General features: G+C 40.9%; 1 protein-coding gene across 13 annotated transcripts in view; it reads left to right on the plus strand.

Annotated features, from left to right (window-relative positions):
* UNKL (unk like zinc finger) overlaps positions 1–19,773 on the plus strand; it is a 109,120-nt gene that overhangs the window by 47,778 nt on the left and 41,569 nt on the right. For all 13 annotated transcript variants that reach the window (XR_008847384.1, XR_008847383.1, XR_008847382.1 and 10 more), the window contains one exon: positions 15,079–15,141. Coding sequence is in view for 6 of the 13 variants with exons in the window: in XM_056537159.1 (XP_056393134.1) it covers positions 15,079–15,141 (63 nt within the window). In the remaining 7 variants the exon portion in view is untranslated. The remainder of the gene's footprint in view (positions 1–15,078; positions 15,142–19,773) is intronic.

The following is a 19,773-nucleotide window of genomic DNA, read 5'->3' on the forward strand; positions in this document are numbered from 1 at the left end:
AGGGGTCTAGTTTCCAAAATGGTATGCCATGTGGGGGATTTTTGCTGTTCTGGCACCATAGGGGCTTCCTAAATGCAACATGCCTCCCAAAAACCATTTCAAAAAAACGTACTCTCCAAAATCCCCTTGTCGCTCCTTCCCTTCTGAGCCCTCTACTGCGCCCGCCGAACACTTTACATAGACATATGAGGTATGTGCTTACTCGAGAGAAATTGGGCTACAAATACAAGTATACATTTTCTCCTTTTTCCTCTTGTAAAAATTCAAAAATTGGGTCTACAAGAACATGCGAGTGTAAAAAATGGAGATTGTGAATTTTCTCCTTCACTTTGCTGTTATTCCTGTGAAACACCTAAAGGGTTAAAACGCGGACTGAATGTCATTTTGAATACTCTGGGGGGTGCAGTTTTTATAATGGGGTAATTTGTGGGGTATTTCTAATATGAAGACCCTTCAAATCCACTTCAAACCTGAACTGGTCCATGAAAAATTGTGAGTTTGGAAATTTTGTGAAAAATTGGAAAATTGCTGCTGAACTTTGAAGCCCTCTGGTGACTTCCAAAAGTAAAAACACGTAAATTTTATGATGCAAACATAAAATAGACATATTGTATATGTGAATAAAAAAAAAATTATTTGGAATATCCATTTTCCTTACAAGCAGAGAGCTTCAAAGTTAAAAAAATGCAAAATTTTCAAATTTTTCATAAAATGTTGGGATTTTTCACCAAGAAAGGATGCAAGTTACCACAAAATGTTACCACTATGTTAAAGTAGAATATGTCACGAAAAAACAATCTCGGAATCAGAATGATAACTAAAAGCATTCCAGAGTTATTAATGTTTAAAGTGACAGTGGTCAGAATTGCAAAAAATGGCCGGGTCCTGAGGTGTAAAATGGCTGGGTCCTTAAGGGGTTAAAGAAATATCACAGCATACATAGAACAAGGGCTCGCAGGCCCACAGTACGCAACACACAAGAAACAAAATGATCCATGAAATGGGCGTATAGAAGGGACCAGTATATGCAATATAACAACTATGAAAAAAAAAAAAAAGAAATCTTTTGGTTTACTTTTTGTGCATTGTTTGTAATATGCAGAATAAAGCATTTCTGTAAATATTATTCATTTATATATATATATATATATATATATATATATATATATATATATATATATTTTTTTTTTTTTTTTAATTTTTTTTATGCAGCTTGCATGTATTATGATACATTGCAAACAGCTCGGTTGTTTTCAGTCCTAATCCCGACACCCGGCTTCCTCACGTTTTTAGTCTTCTCTTGTGAACATGTAACTAAGCTCAGATCAATGCTTAATAAGTGGGATATAATTGACTGTAACACTTCAGGCTGACAGGCAGCTGACTGTTGCACTTGATTCCGAACAGAATCAAGTAGGTGGCCGTGTATTGTAAATCATGAAAGTTGCTTTACAAAAATGTAAATAAGTAAATCAAAATAATTGCACAAATATCTTATTCCACATAATACATACAATTCGCAGCAAGAAGTAAAATTTTTTACAATTTTTAGATTCTGCAAGAAATTACAGAAAAAAAAATATATTTGCAAAGGTGTCCATAACCTTAGTAGTATCAAAAAAACACATCTGATAAGCACCACCTCAACTGAGAAAATGTAGGTATTAAAAATTTTGGGGGAGATGGTTCAAAAGATCAGCGGCAAAGACTGCCGTAGGCCCCCATTAGGGTGGGTCCTTGCAGTTAACAGCAAAGTTGAGGAGGTTTTAAAAATCCCATCCACACTCTTAAATTGTTCCTATTCTAACAACTGATTGGGGTCTGAACACTCAGACCTAACCGATTTAAAACTTTTCTTATGTCTCTAGGACGTGCGAATAATGTACAATTTAAGGCTACGTTCACACTACTGAATTTCCAAGCAGAGACATTCAGGGACAATCTGCGCAGAAAATATGCAGCATTATGGTGCAGATTTTTTGCTGATATCACTGCAGTGTTTTTGGGTTATTTTCTTGTGGTATTCTTTTGATATGCCCAGTGGTGTAGGGTGGTTTAAAGGGGCATTCTTGGGATTAACTTTTTTATATCTAGAATTGTGCTTAGCCCCCCAAGAATTTTTTTTTCTCTCTGCTGCCACCATTTTATTGGAGCTGATCCCGCTGCACAGCACTTAGTGTGTTCTGGGTCTGCACGCAATGTTGCCAGCTTGGCCAATCAGTGGCTGAGATGTTGAAGTAAGGAATAGCTTACACACCCTAAGGCTATGTTCACACGGTGGACAGAATGCTAGGACCGCTCAGAAATGTGCTCTCATATAGACTACAATGCATTTCCTTGCTGAATCTGCAGAAAGAATAGTCAATAGACTGCGGACATCGGAATTTCAGCAGCAGAAACATATATGCTATGTGTGACCCTACCCTAATGGAGAACTCTGGCAAAAGTATTTATGTTGCCACAACTAAAATAATGAACTTCAACTTACCTTTCGGCGCTCCCCCAGTGCTCATTGTATCGCTCTCCCGTCCTTCAGCCCTGGTCTTCCAGCTTTTGGTGCCGAACATGTCACACTGCCATCAGCTAATCTCTGTCCGCAGCCATGTCCCACCTGGCCAGTAATGGGCTGAGCGGCAGTGTTGTGAAATGGACCTGGGCCTGTTACATCACACTGCCGCTCAACCTATCACCGGCCGAGGAAGGACAGGCAACCATACCTTCATCTGGCCAGGTGAACCTGTGCTTATAGTGAAACAATTGTTGTCTATATCATTACCTGACACTTATCTCAAGTTGGGATGTGTCACAGACTTTTGACTATGGAAGATTTTATTAGACTACTCCGGAGAGCACCACCAGTAAGAAAGCCAATACCAGGCCTGGAGGAACTTGAGAAGTGCCAATACATTTACTTCACGCAATATCAAAATCTGTAAAAATCTGTGAATCTGCATCGTGAAAAAACTTAACCCCTTAAGCGCCAGGCCCATTTTGGCCTTAAGGACCAGGCCAATTTATTTTTGCATTTTCCTCCTCGCCTTCTAAGAATAACTCTTTTTTTTTTTATATTTCCATCCACAGACCCATATGAGGGCTTGTTTTTTGCGTCACCAATTTTAATTTGTAATGACATCAGTCATTTTACCATAAAATGTATGACGCAACCCAAAAAATATTATATGTGGGAAAATTGAAAAGAAAATCTCAATTTAGCAAATTTTGGAAGGTTTTGTTTTCACGGTGTACACTTTATGGTATAAATGACATGTGTTCTTTATTCTGTGGGTTAATACGATTAAAATTATACCCATGATATGATTTTCTATAATTGTACAGCTTAAAAAAAATCTCAAACTATTTTAACAACGTTAGTATGTTTGAAATTGCCCTATTTTGACCACCTATAACTTTCAAATGTTTCTGTATATGGGGCGATATGAGGGCTCATTTTTTGCGCCATGATCTGTAGTTTTTATCGGTACCACTTTTGCTTAGGTTTTACATTTTTATTAATTTTTAATACATTTTTTTGGGAATAAAATGTGACAAATGCAGGAATTTTAATTTTTTTTACGTTTACGCCGTTCCCCATATGGGATAACTAACAATATATTTTGATCAGACTTTTACGCTTGCGGTGATACCAAATATGTTTGTTTATTTTTTACGCTTTTTTTTGGAGGTAAAATGGGAAAAACTGATGATTTACGTGAACTTTTTTTTACACTTTAATAGTTCCCATAGGGGACTAATGTATAGCAATCATGCGATTGCTAATACTGTTCAGTGCTATTCATAGAGCATAGCACTTATCAGTGTTATCGGTCATCTTCTGCTCTGGTCTGCTCAGTCTCAGACCTGAGCAGAAGACTCCTGGAGACGGCCGGAGGCAGGTGAGGGGACCTCCGGCCGCCATGCTGGATGATCGGATCCCCGCGGCAGCTCTGCGGGCGATCCGATCATTCATTTAAAGTACCGCACTGCCGCAGATGCCGTGATCTGTATTGATCACAGTATCTGAGGGGGTAATAGCAGACATCCGTATGATTGCTGATGTCCGACATTACTGGCGGGTCCCTGGTTGCTGATAGCCGGGACCTGCCGCGCATGACTCGAACACCAGTCTAGAGCGTAAATGTGTGTTAAGTACCACTTCACCATGATGTACATTTACGTCCGTTGTCGTTAAGGGGTTAAAAGGGTTTTACAGGAATAGAAAACCAGATGCATTTCTTCTTTAAAGCTGCGCCACCCATGTCCTCAGGTTGGGTGTGGTATTGAATCTGTTTCAATAAAGTGATTGGAGCTAAGTTGTAATACCACAGACAAGCTGATGACATGTGTGATGCTGTTTTTGGATTAAATTAGCTCAGTTTTTCTATTTCTGGAGGACCCCTTTAACTATATAAAAGTGGTTTTATATGCATTTCCCGAATATATCACCTAGAGACCAATAGTAGGTGGTATTAATTCCCTTTAGCTTCCCTATAAACATCAGCAGAATAGAGTGCAAGTAGTGCTGGCAGTGCAGCTGCTCCTGTGGACTGCTTACTACTGCTCATGAAGAGAGGGATTCAGTGACAGGGGTGTTCTATAGGATATGCTTTATGAGAGGTAAGTGTCCAACCTCTGGGAACCCCACCGATCCTGATAAGAAATAGGCTGCAGAGCTGAATCGCCACCATGGTCCCCATTGTTTTTCGGTGCACAGCAGTGCTCCTGACTTTGCACTGAATGGAGTTGGCTGTTGATCCCTGCAATGTAATGTTACTATTTATAATAAATAACTTTATATCTCCACATCACTCATTCAAGCCAGAAAGAGAATGCAAATGTTTTACAATTTATTAAAGCCAATGAAATAGGCTTACTTTGCTTTATTTTTATTCTGATCTCTTTTGTAAGGTGGAAATTATTTAATTTTTTTATATTTGTATTGTACCTTACCCCTTATATGCGACTGATAGGGCAGTAATCTGGGACAATTTTATTAGAATTTTCTTTTTCATTATGATGTACGAGACAAAAAATCTCAGGCACATCCATTATTTGTTTTCTGTATTCATATTCTTCCTCTACAGATTTCATGCTGTAGTAGCCCCACTGTTACCTCCAGCTCAGGGAGCAGTAGCTCCTTCTCGCCTGTTGGGTCCGTAGGCAGGCCAAAATCATTAGCAAATGGTTTGTGTTGTGAATCTACCACTCCATGTGTCTCTTCACCAGGCTCTACCTATCCCAGAGCACCAGGGTTTGAGCGCGAAGACCAGGTAGGTGTCAAAATTGGGATTTTTTTTTTCACAACTTGGAAAGTACATGTTTGTAACATCATTCTTTTAAAGTGTACCCTCCAGTGTTTTATTGGCTTTTGTAAAAAATCAGTGCACAATAATTTTTTTATTTTTTTATTAACGAAGTTTGAGTTTTTTAATTTGCCACTAGAACCGAGCACTCATTCTCCCTGCTCCCTGGCGCATGTAATTGAAAATAGAATCCGGAGGTGAATCATGCACTATAGTCATTTTTCATAGTGAAAGTCAAACATTTGAGGTACACTTTGAATATTCTTTACAAAACCTGTCTTTTCAGATAATAAAAAAAAAATAATAATAATAATTATATTCGGGATCGACCGATTATCGGTTTGGCCAATTATCGCGATTTTGGACATCATCGGTATCTATCGGCAATTACCTTGCTGATAATGACCCCCCCAGGGACGACCATCGCCGCCGCTGCCCCATTGCCTCCCCCATCCTCTGCCCACACACCGCCGCCGCTGCCCCATCGCTTCCCCACATCCCCGGTGTTATAATTACCTGTTCCCGGTGGTCCGCGATCCTTCTGGCTCCTGCGCTATTGCTGTGCGCTGCGTAATGACGAGTGACGTCCCCAACGCGACGTCACCGGAATATCGGTATAAGTTATCTGCTATCGGCCTGAAAGGCCACAGATTATCGGTATCGGCCCTAAAAAATCAATATCGGTCAATCCATAATATATATTATATATATATATTAGGGATCGACCAATATTGATTTTTTTTTAGAGCCAATACCGATAACCTGTGAACTTTAAGGCCGATAGCCGATAACTTATAGCGATATTCCGTGCATTTTAATCCCCCCCCCTCCCCCCCAACCCCACAAATATCCTTGGTAAAATGAGGGTGCGTGTTTGCGTGCGGGTATACCCTGATAAACTGTTTCTGGCCCTGCAGAAGCCACCGCCGAACAATGATTTAAAGTGGGCGCTTTAAATCAATGAACTGCAGCAGCTTTTGCGGGGCCAGAGACCACCGCCGCCACCCACTTTTCTCCCCCTTTCTATCCTCTGGCCAGAGACCGCCGCTGCCTCATTGCCTCCCCCCATTACCGGTTTTATAATTACCTGTTCCCGGGGTCCGCGCTACTACTTCTGGCTCCAGAGGCGGCCTGAGTGGTCACTGTGTGCCGGGCCACTGACGGTGACGTCGCGTTGAGGACGTCACTTGTCATTTTGCATCGCACAGCAACAGGGCAGGACGCCGCAGGAGCCAGAAGTAGCGCGGACCCAGGGAACAGGTAATTATAAAACCGGGGATGGGGGAGGCAATGGGGCAGCGGCGGCCAGTGGATAGGCAGGGGGAGACAATCGGGCAGCGTCGGTGGTTGGACTCAGGACCCAAGGACAGGCAGGGGAGAGAAGCGGCTGGCGGCGGCGGCGGTCTCTGGCCCCGCAAAAGCCGCTGCAGTTCATTGATTTAATGTGCCCGCATTATCGGCAGGTTAGATGCCGATACCTTACAAAATCATGAATATCGTCCGATAATATCGGCCAATCCAATAATCGGTCAATCCCTAATAAATATATATACAGTGGGGATCAAAAGTTTGGGCACCCCAGGTAAAAATTTGTATTAATGTGCATAAAGAAGCCAAGGAAAGATGGAAAAATCTCCTAAAGGCATCAAATTACAGATTAAACATTCTTATAATATGTCAACAAAAGTTAGATTTTATTTCCATCATTTACACTTTCAAAATAACAGAACAAAAACAATGGCATCTGCAAAAGTTTGGGCACCCTGCAGAGTTAATATCTTGTACTGCCCCCTTTGGCAAGTATCACATCTTGTAAACTCTTTTTGTAGCCAGCCAAGAGTCTTTCAATTCTTGTTTGAGGTATCTTTGCCCATTCTTCCTTACAAAAGTCTTCCAGTTCTTTGAGATTTCTGGGCGGTCTGTCACACACTGCTTTTTTAAGGTATATCCATAGATTTTCAATTATGTTGAGGTCAGGAGATTGTGAAGGCCATGGCAAAACCTTCAGTTTACGCCTCTTGATGTAATCCCCTGTGGATTTCAAGGTGTGTTTAGGATCATTATCCATTTGTAGAAGCTATCCTCTCTTTAACTTCAGCTTTTTCACAGATGGCATCAAGTTAGCATCCAAAATTTTATTGAATCCATGTTTCCTTCTACTGATGAGATGTTCCCTGTGCCACTGGCTGCAATACAACCCCAAAGCATGATTGATCCACCCCCATGCTTAACAGTTGGACAGAGGTTCTTTTCATTAAATTCTGTTTCCCTTCTTCCAAACGTACCTTTGCTCATTCCGGCCAAAAAGTTCAATTTTAACCTCATCGGTCCACAGAATGTGTTTCCAAAATGCATCAGGCTTGTCTATATGTTCATTTTCAAAGTTCAAATGCTGATTTTTGTGGTGAGGACGTAGAAGAGATTTTCTTCTGATGACTCTTCCATGAAGACCATATTTGTACAAGTATTTCTTTATAATGGAATAGTGTACCACAACTCCAGTGTCTGCCAGATCTTTCTGGAGGGATTGTGCAGTCAAACGTGAGTTTTCTCACAATCCTGCGAGCTGTTCTGTTGGATATTTTTCTTGGTCTTCCAGATCTTGCTTTAACTTCCACTGTTCCTGATGACTGCCATTTCTTAATTACATTCCGAACAGAGGATATTGACATCTGAAAATGTTTTGCTATCTTCTTATAGCCTTCTCCAGCTTTGTGAGCGTCAACTATTTTCAGTTTCAGATTTCTAGACAACTGCTTAGAAAAACCCATGGTGCTGATTGTTGGGGCAAGGTCAGATGAGTCTGGGCATTTAAAACCTTTGAGATTGACATCACCTGGTCTTCCCAGATGATGATTGAGAACAATCCATGACACTGGCAGGTCTCAGCTTTGCAAAGGGGGCAGTGCAAGCTATAAATTCTGCAGGGTGCCCAAACTTTTGCAGATGCCATTTTTTTGTTCTGTTATTTTGAAAGTGTAAATGATGGAAATAAAATCTAACTTTTGTTGACATATTATAAGAATGTCTAATCTGTAATTTGATGCCTTTTGGAGGTTTTTTTCCATCTTTCCTTGGCTTCTTTATGCACATTAATACAAATTTTTACCTGGGGTGCCCAAACTTTTGATCCCCAATGTTTGTGTGTTTGTGTGTGTGTGTAGATAGATAGATAGATAGATAGATATAAAATATACATACATTATTTTTTTTTGTGGTTTCTATGAATCGTCTGAAAGCCTGTTTGTGCACCAAATCGTGCAGATTTTGGTGTGAAATATGGTAATGTTGTAGCAGGAACAATTGTACTTGAAAACTGCAGTTTCTGCAACAACTGGGCAATTATCATAGATTTGGCTATCCCCCAATGACGTGAATAGGGAAAATCCACGTGTGGGTGAGATGTCTACAAATTATATTCAGTTTGCTGTTACTGTAATACGCGGTAGATTTTTTGCACACAAATATGCTTTGGGACCCCTGAGAATGTCCAGCGACTCAGTTTATTTTCTTTGGGGTCTCTGAAGTTAGCTGTGTTTGTCAGCCCCTTATAGAATGAATGGAGTGCTGGTGGTGTGCGCCATTCATTCCAGGGATAGTTTTGTCCCCATTTTTGGGATTGGTGGCTTCTCAGTGGTCAGACCGGCACGGATCTTGTTTCCCTACCCGTGGATAAGGGAGAACTTCTTCAGATAGGTATTCCCCTTTAAGGTATTATAGCTATTGGAACTAATAAATAAGCTACATAGAAGTGAAGAGCCACAATGGATTTTTTTCCTTATTCATATTAATATTCTGTAAATATTAATATCTGTCTATTTATCAGTATTTTACTTTAATTTGATGATTGTTCACTAACCTATATTGATATAGATATATTTGGGGGAGATTTATCAAAGTTGTCTATGTCCCTCATCAATATAAACCAAGCTACAGAGTGTTAGGCTCGTCTATTGTGCGCCTAATTTATCAAAAGTCGCACGGCTCTTGATAAATTCGGCGCACGGACTTCGGGATTTAAGTTTAGACTGTTTTTAAACCTGCTCCAGCATGGTCTGACACTTCAGCGTACTTTCAGCTCATGCGACTGTTGCCGAAAAGTTTTGTTTTGTTGTTTTGTTGCCGAAAAGTCGCTTTTGATAAATTCGTCACCAATTAATTTTTCTGTCTAAAATAGACTCGAATGCATCATGTTCTAAAAATCCTCTAAAGCAAAAGTCTCAAAAAACTATTAGGCTTCATTCACACTGCCCGTTGCGCCCTGCCAATAACGTCCGACAAATTTTTTATTTTTTATTTTTTTTTTATTTTTTTTGGGGGGGGGGGGGGGGGGGGAGTTTGATGGCTGTCATTTTGGGCAATAACTGCTCCCGATGGACCCCATTATAGTCAGTGGGGTCCATCAGGCACCAGTATTTTCAGAAAAAATAGTGGGAGAAAAAGACGGTGCAAGCACAATTTCTTTTTCTCCTGCCATTGTCTCCGGTGGTCCTGATGGCCGTCATAACGGTAGCGTGAAAGGGGCCACAAACCTGATGTCAAAGCACTTGCCCCAGTTGATTATTGTGACTACCGTATATACTCGAGTATTATCCTTTCCGAATATAAGCCGAGGCCCCCAATTTCACCCCAAAAACCCAGGAAAACATATTGACTCGAGTATAAGCCTAGGGTGGAAACAATTATTATTATTTTTTTTTTTAATCTTTAGGCTGGATTCACAGTAGGATAATACAGATACTTTTGTGTCCATATTATTGCCAGAACCTTGGGTCTGATGACCTGAATTGAGAGCTGTCTATTTGGGTTATCAGACCCATAATCAGCCCTGGACTTGAGGCTGTAATACAGATGTAAAATTACAAAAATAGGTCTGTGTTAGGCTAATGTGAACCCTGCCTTAAAGGGGTAGTCCAGTGGTGAAAAACTTATCCCCTATCCTAAGGATAGGGGATAAGTTTGAGATCGCGGGGGGTCCGACCGCTGGGGCCCCCTGCGATCTCTCTGTACGGGGCCCCGGCTCTCCGCCGAGATAGCGGGTGTCGACCCCCGCACGAGGCGGCGGCCGACACGCCCCCTCAATACATCTCTATGGCAGAGCCGGAGATTGCCGAAGGCAGCGCTTCGGCTCTGCCATAGAGTTGTATTGAGGGGGCGTGTCGGCCGCCGCCTCGTGCGGAGGTCGACACGCCCCCTTCCAGCGGGCTGTCGGGGCTCCGTACAGGAGATCGCAGGGGGCCCCAGCGGTCGGACCCCCCGCGATCTGCAACTTATCCCCTATCCTTATGATAGGGGATAAGTTGCTCACCACTGAATCACCACTGGACTACTCCTTTAAGGCTGTGTTCACACAGTACCACCTCTATTTTACGTAATCACTATAAAAATTGTGCTGTTTTACAGCGAATTGCAAATCGTATACAAATAGTGGTAAAATTGCAAAATTTTTACTGCTTTTTTGGCAAATAGTGCTAAAATTATGGCAATAATTAGAGGCAGTACCACAAATTAAATGCCCAGTGTGAACACAGCCTATCCAATACTCAGTACTGCTTTTATCCGCTGGCTGTTTCGCAGGGAGGTCTTTCTGCCAATTTGTGCACCAAAGCCGATGTTTCTGGTTGCCGTGGTAATGATTCTAGAACTACTGTAAGGTTCAGTCCACCATCAATGGGACTGTACAGATGACATAGTATGAGACATTCAAACCTTTAGGATGGGTGTAGAGAAGTAAATAGCTTTTTATTTAAGGGAATGGCTCTCTCCGAAGGCTTGTCGTCTGATTAAAAAGACATTCGCTTTTTTTATTTTTATATATATTTTTTTAACCTCCTGAATTTTTTTCTAGCAGCAGAATGTAATCTTAACAGTGAAATATACATAAATTTTTTTTTTATTTACTTTTTTTTGCAGAAGTTGAATTAGGTTGTGTTAACATCTGTGTTCTCGGCTCCAATCCTCTGGTGCAGATTTTTTTTTTTAAAGGAAATATAGTGCTGTGTGCCTGGTGGACGCTATTATAAGTCATTGAGCTATCAAGCGGCCGATCTGGTTTTGTTAAACCAGTCCTGGCACTGCACAACCCTCTTAATAGGTTCCAATCTCCTTGCATTATCCATACTCAACCACTATCCCTGGAAACCAAGATTTGGTACTTTTATTGGCATTCTATTTATTTTTTATAACATCTATGCTACTGTGTGTTATGCAGTACGACTTCTATAAAATCTGAATGGTAGAGTTCATAATCTTGGTTTTTGGGAAAAGAGATTACATTAAAGAAGCACTCGCGAGTTTTTTCTTCTTAATTAGTGCAGTATAGTGCAGAATAAAGTAGAGGCTCTTGTGTTTGCCTTCCGTATACCTGTTTTAGTTAATGTGGCATGCATGGTTTTGCCTGCCATTTTGATTTCTATTTTTCCTTTTATATGGCTCTTCTAATGCAGCTTACATTTCCTATGATGCCTCCCATGGTGTCATTGATCAGACTTTATCACCTCTGCCAAGCCATTTTAAGTGCACAATGTAATAGATCAGTGATACCAAATTTCTGTCCCCCTAACTCACAATATAGAGTGTGATGCGGCTTCAGCTTGTCTTCTTTTCTTCCTGTTACTGTAGAGCAGCATCAGTCATACACTAAAAAAAATCTGCAAACATCACAGACAGGCAGGAAGAGAAGCTATATAACTCTGCAGCTCATCAGTGTATGAACTCTCGTACTATATCACTTCTCTCCAGGTCTCTTTTTAAAGGGGTACTCCGGTGGAATTATTTTTTTATTTTTTATTAACTGCTGTCAGAAAGTTAAACAGATTTGTAAATTCTATAAAAAAAAAACAACGTAATCCTTCCAGTACTTATTAGCTTCTGAATACTACAGAGGAAATTCTTTTGTTTTTGGAACACAGTGCTCTCTGCTGACATCATGACCACAGTGCTCTCTGCTGAAATCTCTGTCCATTTTAGGAACTGTCCAGAGCAGTGTATGTTTGCTATGGGGATTTTCTCCTACTCTGGACAGTTCTTAAAATGGACAGAGATGTCAGCAGGGAGGACTGTGGTCAATATGTCAGCAGAGAGCTCTGTGTTCCAAAAAGAAAATAATTTCCTCTGTAGTATTCAGCTGCTAATAAGTACTGGAAGGATTAAGTTTTTTTTTTAATAGAAGTAATTTACCAATCTGTTTTAACTTTCTGGCACCAGTTGATTAAAGAATAAAAAGTTTTCCACCGGAGTACCCCTTTAAGGTGACAGACATTTTGTTAGCCACACACTGTGCATACATGGATAAGTATACATAGGAACAAGGAAGGTGGATAGGTGAGGGTCTGTGAACTACCATCAGGGACCCGATAAGTGATGTTGTCACCGTGTAGATAACAGTATGTCTGTAACACAGCACACATCACTTGGTGGTCCCATGACCCAACTGCAGTAATGAAATGTATAGATGCAGATGAACTAGAATGAAACAGATATAACTGCAGGAATATCGTCTGCAAGTTAGCTTTTTATGGGAAAAAACTTAATGCTTCTTTAAACCAAAGTAACCACCTAATGATGTTTCCTTTCCCAGATGATATAACCATATAACTTTATTCTGACCTGTGTAGTGTAAACCTTTCTATAATCTCATCAACCTATACACAGCTGTTCTATTGCAGTTGCTAATTTTATCAGCATGAACAAGTGTATATTCACCCGTATTGGATGATTTAGTGTTTCATTTTACTGTGTTTGTTTTGTAGTTTTATAGTGTTTGGTGACTGTCACTGAACAATTTACTGTCTACCAGCATTTGTAATTCCATTGCAGGTTCTACTTAAAGCAATAAACTACAACTTTATCAATCATCAGTCAGAGATGCTTATTTTTTTTTTATAACTTGTCTTTAGCGCTCAAATTGTGTAATAAATAATACAGTGTTTTCCACACACTGTGTATCTAGCTGTTGCAAAACTTCAACTCCCTGCATGCCTGGACAGCCAAAGTTCAGTCTGACCACAGTGCTCTCTGCTGACCCCTCTGTCTGTGTCAGGAACTGTCCAGAGTAGGAGCAAATCCCCATAGCACACCTATCCTGCTCTGGACAGTTCCTGACATGGACAGAGGTGTCAGCAGAGAGCACTGTGGTCTGAAAGAAAAGAAATTTAAAAAAGAAAAGAACTTCCTCTGTAGTATACAGCATCTGATACGTACTGGGAGGATTAAGATTTTTAAATAAAAGTAGTTTACAAATCTGTTTAGCTTTCCGGCATCAGTTCATTTAAAGGGGTACTCCCGTGGAAACTTTATTATTTTTTTTATTTTTTTATTTTTAAATCAACTGGTGCCAGAAAGTTAAACAGATTTGTAAATCACTTCTATTAAACATCTTAATCCTTCCAGTACTTTTTGGGGGCTGTATACTAAAGAGAAATCCAAAAAAGAAATGCATTTCCTCTGATGTCATGACCACAGTGCTCTCTGCTGACCTCTGCTGTCCATTTTAGGAACTGTCCAGAGCAGCATATGTTTGCTATGGGGATTTTCTCCGGCTCTGGACAGTTCCTAAAATGGACAGCAGAGGTCAGCAGAGAGCACTGTGGTCATGACGTCAGAGGAAATGCATTTCTTTTTTGGATTTCTCTTTAGTATACAGCCCCCAAAAAGTACTGGAAGGATTAAGATTTTTTAATAGAAGTGATTTACAAATCTGTTTAACTTTCTGGCACCAGTTGATTAAAACATTTTTTTTTCCACGGGAGTACCCCTTTTAAACACACATGAAGGCATCCACCCCATTGGTTGGCTAGACAAGAACATACATTTTAATGGGTATGTAGAGATTGCATCAAACTACAAAATGCAGTGATTATCTCTCATATATTTTTATGAGCGCTAACTGCTTTATTATATGATGCATGTATCTGTATTTGATTCATATTGCATCAGCATTTTTTTGTCATTCGTTTTTTAAAGCATAATTCAAATTTCCGGCCTGGAAGACGCCCATCAGTATTTACTGTACAAAATATGGATGCAATGCTGATGAAATACTGATGGTATTTCACCTGAAGTACTTATGTATTACAAATCTGTTTTACGGACATATTTCCATACATTCAGCACAGTAGGGTAATATAGTAGGCTGAACTGCTTGTATTGACAGAGTGTCTATGTAATCCATAAATGGACCCTTTATTGTGATTAATGGCATTGGTTCCAGAGATTTCGTACCCCCAATGATTATTTATAGCTTTCCCTAAGGTTATTGGTTAGAAATGTCTAAAGTCAACACACAAACACTTTTTAGGAATGTTTTTAGAGAGTAAATAAAGCTAGTAATCATTTAAAGGGGTACTCCGCTTTTCAGTGTTTGGAACAAACTGTTCCGAACGTGGGAGCAGCTTGTGACGTCATAGCCCCGCGCCCTCAGGACGTCACGCCCCACCCCCTCAATGCAAGTCTATGGGAGGGGGTGTGACAGATGTCACACCCCCTCCCATAGACTTGCATTGAGGGGGTGGAGCGTGATGTCATGAGGGGGCTATGATGTCACAAGCTCCCAGCGCCTGCGTTCGGAACAGTTTGTTCCAAACACTGAGCAGCAGAGTACTCCTTTTTAACCTTGTAGCTTTGGCGCTGTAACTTATGGCAGCAACAATTGTTACGAATTCAAATCCTTTTGTAGCAGTAAAAGGCCAGATCAGATACTTTCTCCGTGTATTTTCTAAGATAACATAGCCATTTGCCATGCAATTCTTCTGTTACAAATGTTTCCCTTGCTTTCTAGGCAAAACACAAGTGCCTGTCTTTGGATAATAATCATAGATTGAATGACCAAGAAAACAAACAGGTATGCATAACACGTGATGTGATACACAAGTCTGTAGTACATCTAGAGTAACCTTGTAGTGGTGGATGTCGTTTCGCTAATATAACCAGATTGTGTTGAAGATCTGCTCCATTAATTCGTCTCTGGTAGAAAACAAATTTTAAATCTGCACTCCAGCAATTTTTGGACATACAGCGCTTATTGACTAGCAAAATTTTAGAAGGTACGAAGTTGTATCCTAGCTCAATTATATACCTGCATTTTGAACCCTTTCAATATGGTGGCTGGGTCATGTGACCCCTGTCTGGCTACCAGCTCAGAGATTGCTTTTCTCTTTATAGGAGTTTTAGGATTATCTGTCAAATCCCTCTTGGTATTTCACTCCACCATTAAGCTTCACCCTTATTCTACTGTGTGTTTTCCCATGCATAGAGTGAGATTTATCACTAAAGGGAACCTGACATTGGATTTTACCATATATAACACACGGCAATGCGTTACATATGGAAAAAATCTTCTTCCTCGCCATCCCTGGAAGACATACTTCCCACAGAAGTGGTGAGGATATGAAGTTAGAAAGTCTCCCTTGCTGGCCCTATTAGTAGTCCCCTGGGTGGGCAGCTATACTCACCTAGTCCCGTTGCTCCCTCAGGGTGATTGACTGCCCACGTCACTCCTCTGCTCCCTATGCAGACTGAGCAGAGCGATTACGCGGGCTGTACCTGAGCTGTCAATAAGCCCGAGAATACGGGACTAGATAAGTATAGCCAGGAGACTTACTAACTTTATATGCTCCCCATCCCTGCGGGCAGTAACTTTCCCCTGAGGATGGTCAGGAGGATTTACCATATATAATGTGTTGTTACACATTATATATGACAAAATCTTATGATAGGTTCCCTTTAAGTCACGTTAGTTGCAATTCTTGAGCAGATTGTGCACATAATTAATCACATAGTCTCACAATGTGCTCAAGTCCATCAAAACGGGGAAAAAAAATAAAAATCTGACTTCACCACACCATTTCTCACGTTGTAAAGCAGGTTTCTAGAGCACCGCTGAGGGTGGTCGATGTTTGCATGTTTTTTTTTCCAACCATTTCAAACTGTAATTATAATATTTTTTTTTCCAAATCGCAAATGATAAACAAATGACCACTGCATGTAAAGTGGCCTACATAGACAAGTTACTAGAAATCACTTATGTTGTAAGTTAAAAAAAATACACAAAAAAATGCAAAACAAACATTGTTTAACAAAAGAAAGAAAAATAGGGAAGTAAAAAAAAAAATTAATAAATCTCCCCCATAGACTGCTGCTCAAGATATCTCCTCTGCCCCATGCAAGGAATGCAATCATATAGTTTATAGTAGATGAGTCCATACAGTGGTTAGCTGCAGAGTTATAAAACTACTCTGACTTGTGCTGCTTGTGATTGTTGGGTAGAAAATCTATGATGTGATGCAGCATCACACTGTTCTTTCCTGACACATGCTTGTAAGAGCTGACTGGGAGAAATATATTAATCACACAGGAGGCAGCAGAAGCTGTATCTCATAGAAATACACTAAGTCCTGGTTCACACTGAGAATCTAGAATCCGGAGATGACGAGTGCGGTCCCCATAGAAGGCAATGTCTGATTTTAACAAGTTCGTCTTTTTTTTTTTTTTGCAATGGAATTTCAGTGGCACAATGTTGAAGTTCCTTAATGTGTACTGGGCATCGAAATCCCAATACACATTTCCTGTTGGAAATTCCATAGTGAAATTCCGTAGCCCAACCTAAGATTGGAGTGGGAGTTAGGAGAGAAAAATGTTGTCGCCATCATTTGCTGATGCAAGTGCAGTAATGAGACTCCAGAGGGATCATGGGAAATGCAGGCTACATTAGAAGAACCATATGAGAGAGGAAGTAAGAATCCACATGGCAGACACCTCATAAATTTCACATTTAATAAAATGAATAAATATTCTATAGTATTAGGCAGAAGGGCACTTTATGACCAAAATAAAATTGCTGGAGTGCTTTTTCAATACTGCATTCACCATCAATTAACACGAGATGGAGAGTTACCAATGGAGAGAATACATTTGCTTGATTTGTAATGCTTGCATGTTAGTAAATCCACCTGAGCTAGTATGGAAAGTAAGTTGGAACAATAGTAATGTGCATTCCTAAGCTTCCATTTTGTCATCTTGTCCAGTTTTGAAGAGGCTGATTAAAAATCTATTACTGCTGTGATCTGTTAGAGAACCTGTGCCCGTGTTTTATTTCTCTGCAGCACTATCACAGGGGAAATGAAGAATCATTCCAGTTCCTATTAAAATCAATAGGTCAGTGTTTCTCAACCAGGGAGCCAACAGCTGTTGCAAAACTACAACTCCCAGCATGCCCAGACAGCCAAGAGAAAAAAAAAGGTGGGGTGGGGGGTGCAGATACAGATTCCTTGATGTAGTCCGTAAAGAAAGAAGTCCCACAGTGTTAGATCGAACGATCATGTTGGCCAACACAATATTGGTGAATTGTTTCTGGTGTGGCCAATCCAACGTTCCGGTAGAATGTTCAGATATCTGCGAATATCCAAATGGAAATGTTAGGACATCTCAAATTTATACAAGATAGAGGATAAGTGTCTGATCGTGTGTGACACTGCTGGCCCCGTGGCCCTGTGATCTCCTGAACGGGCCTGGGCTCTCTTAGAGGAGCACATGCTCCAGACGGCACATGCTTAATTAATTTCTATGGAAACGCTGGAGGTGCCCAAGTACAGTACTCAGGTTTGTTTGGCGCTCCCATACAGGATGAATGGAGCTTGTGCCTGCTGCACAAGCTCCTCAGAGAGCCAGGGCCCATTCAAGAGATACAGGGGTCCCAGAAGTCAGACCCCCGCAATCAGACACTTATCCCCTATCCTGTGGATAGGGAATAAGTTGTTTTTCGCTGGACCACCCATTTAAAAATGTCTGTCTATGTAGCAGTCTCATATCTCTATGTAGCAGTGTAGGTCATGAAGGGGTGGTCCCCTCCTGTAATAACCAGAGGAGAGATCTGCTAATAATGAACAGCTCTTTGTAGGACCCATTGGCTGCCCACTAGTACTTCCCCTGTACTTCCCCTGTAGCTTTCTCCATATTACTGCAGTATGAATGAGAAATAAACCTGACCGGTAGGAAATCAAGATAGCAGCACTCACCATTGATGATAAATTCTTCTTTATTAGGTATAAATACTCACATACATAGATACAGGGGGGAGACGGACTGTAAAGGGGTGTACAGTCTGAACAATAGGCATACTGTCGATACATAAATCAGAAATAATAAGTTAAATTGTTTAAAATGTTAAAATCTGGAATTTTTCTTTTGGAACTTTGTTTGCCTTTTCAAAGTGGCTCATGCTGATAAAATGGAAAAATTATTTACATTTAGATATGTGTAGTCATAACTTTAAATGTCACTGAATGCTATTATCATCATACTTCTGTTCTTTTATGAATGGAGACACCTTAAAGAATATGGACACCTTTGTGCTAAATTTATGTTTTTTATTTGCTTTTTAAATGTGAAATTGAGTAATTTTTTTTAAATAGACTTAAAGGGGTAGTCCAGTGGTGAAAAACGTATCCCCTATCCTAAGGATAGGGGATAAGTTTGAGATTGCGGGCGGTTGGACCGCTGGGGCCCCCTGCGATCTTTCTGTACGGGGGCCAGGCTCTCCGGCCAGATAGCGGGTGTCGATCCCCGCACGAAGCGGCGGCAAACACGCCTCCTCAATACATCTCTATGGCAGAGCCGGAGATTGCCGAAGGCAGCACTTCGGCTCTGCCATAGAGTTGTATTGAGGGGGCGTGTCGGCCGCCGCTTCGTGCGGAGGTCAACACGCCCCCTTCCCGCGGGCTGTCGGAGCTCCGTACAAGAGATTGCAGGGGGCCCCAGCGGTCTGACCCCCCGCGATCTCAAACTTATCCCCTATCCTTAGGATAGGGGATAAGTTGTTCACCACTGGACTACTTTAATGGAAACCTTCCTACCATTGTGTTGTTGCAGAGTCTGTGCAACTCCTTCATATGGCTGACTTTGACCCTTCTAACACAGAACAGCTCTCAATAACCCAAATTTACCAATCTGCTTGAATACAGAAACTGGATTAATCACAGCTCATGTTTCATATCTTAACGAGCCCTGTTAAAATGAAAGATGAGCTTTGATTGGTTGCTATGGGAGAAGCCGTTTCTGTCCTCAAGCAGATTTGGAAATCTAATGTAATCTAATTCAAGGGGAGGCACCTAGGGGGAGATTTATCAAAACCTGTCCAGAGGAAAAGTTGCCCATAGCAACCAATCAGATCCCTTCTTTCATTTTTCAGATGCCTTGTTAAAAATGAAAGAGGCAATCTGGTTGCTATGGGCAACTGGTCACCTTTTCCTCTGGACAGGTTTTGATGAATCTCTCCCTTCGTTCTTCAGGGAGGGCAGATCACATGGATAGGGAGGAGAAAACACATGTCTGTCTGTAGAGTTAAGGGGGGGGGGGGGGGGAGAGAGAGAATCGCACAAAGTTTCAGTGTAGAGAAAGTCGAGACCATCCAGTCATACTTTGTGCACACTGCTTAGCATTTGGGTCTATGGTAGCGGTAACAGATATCCCTCATAGG

The sequence above is a fragment of the Hyla sarda genome, chromosome 8 (genome assembly GCF_029499605.1).
Source record: "Hyla sarda isolate aHylSar1 chromosome 8, aHylSar1.hap1, whole genome shotgun sequence".
Taxonomy (NCBI): Eukaryota; Metazoa; Chordata; class Amphibia; order Anura; family Hylidae; genus Hyla; species Hyla sarda.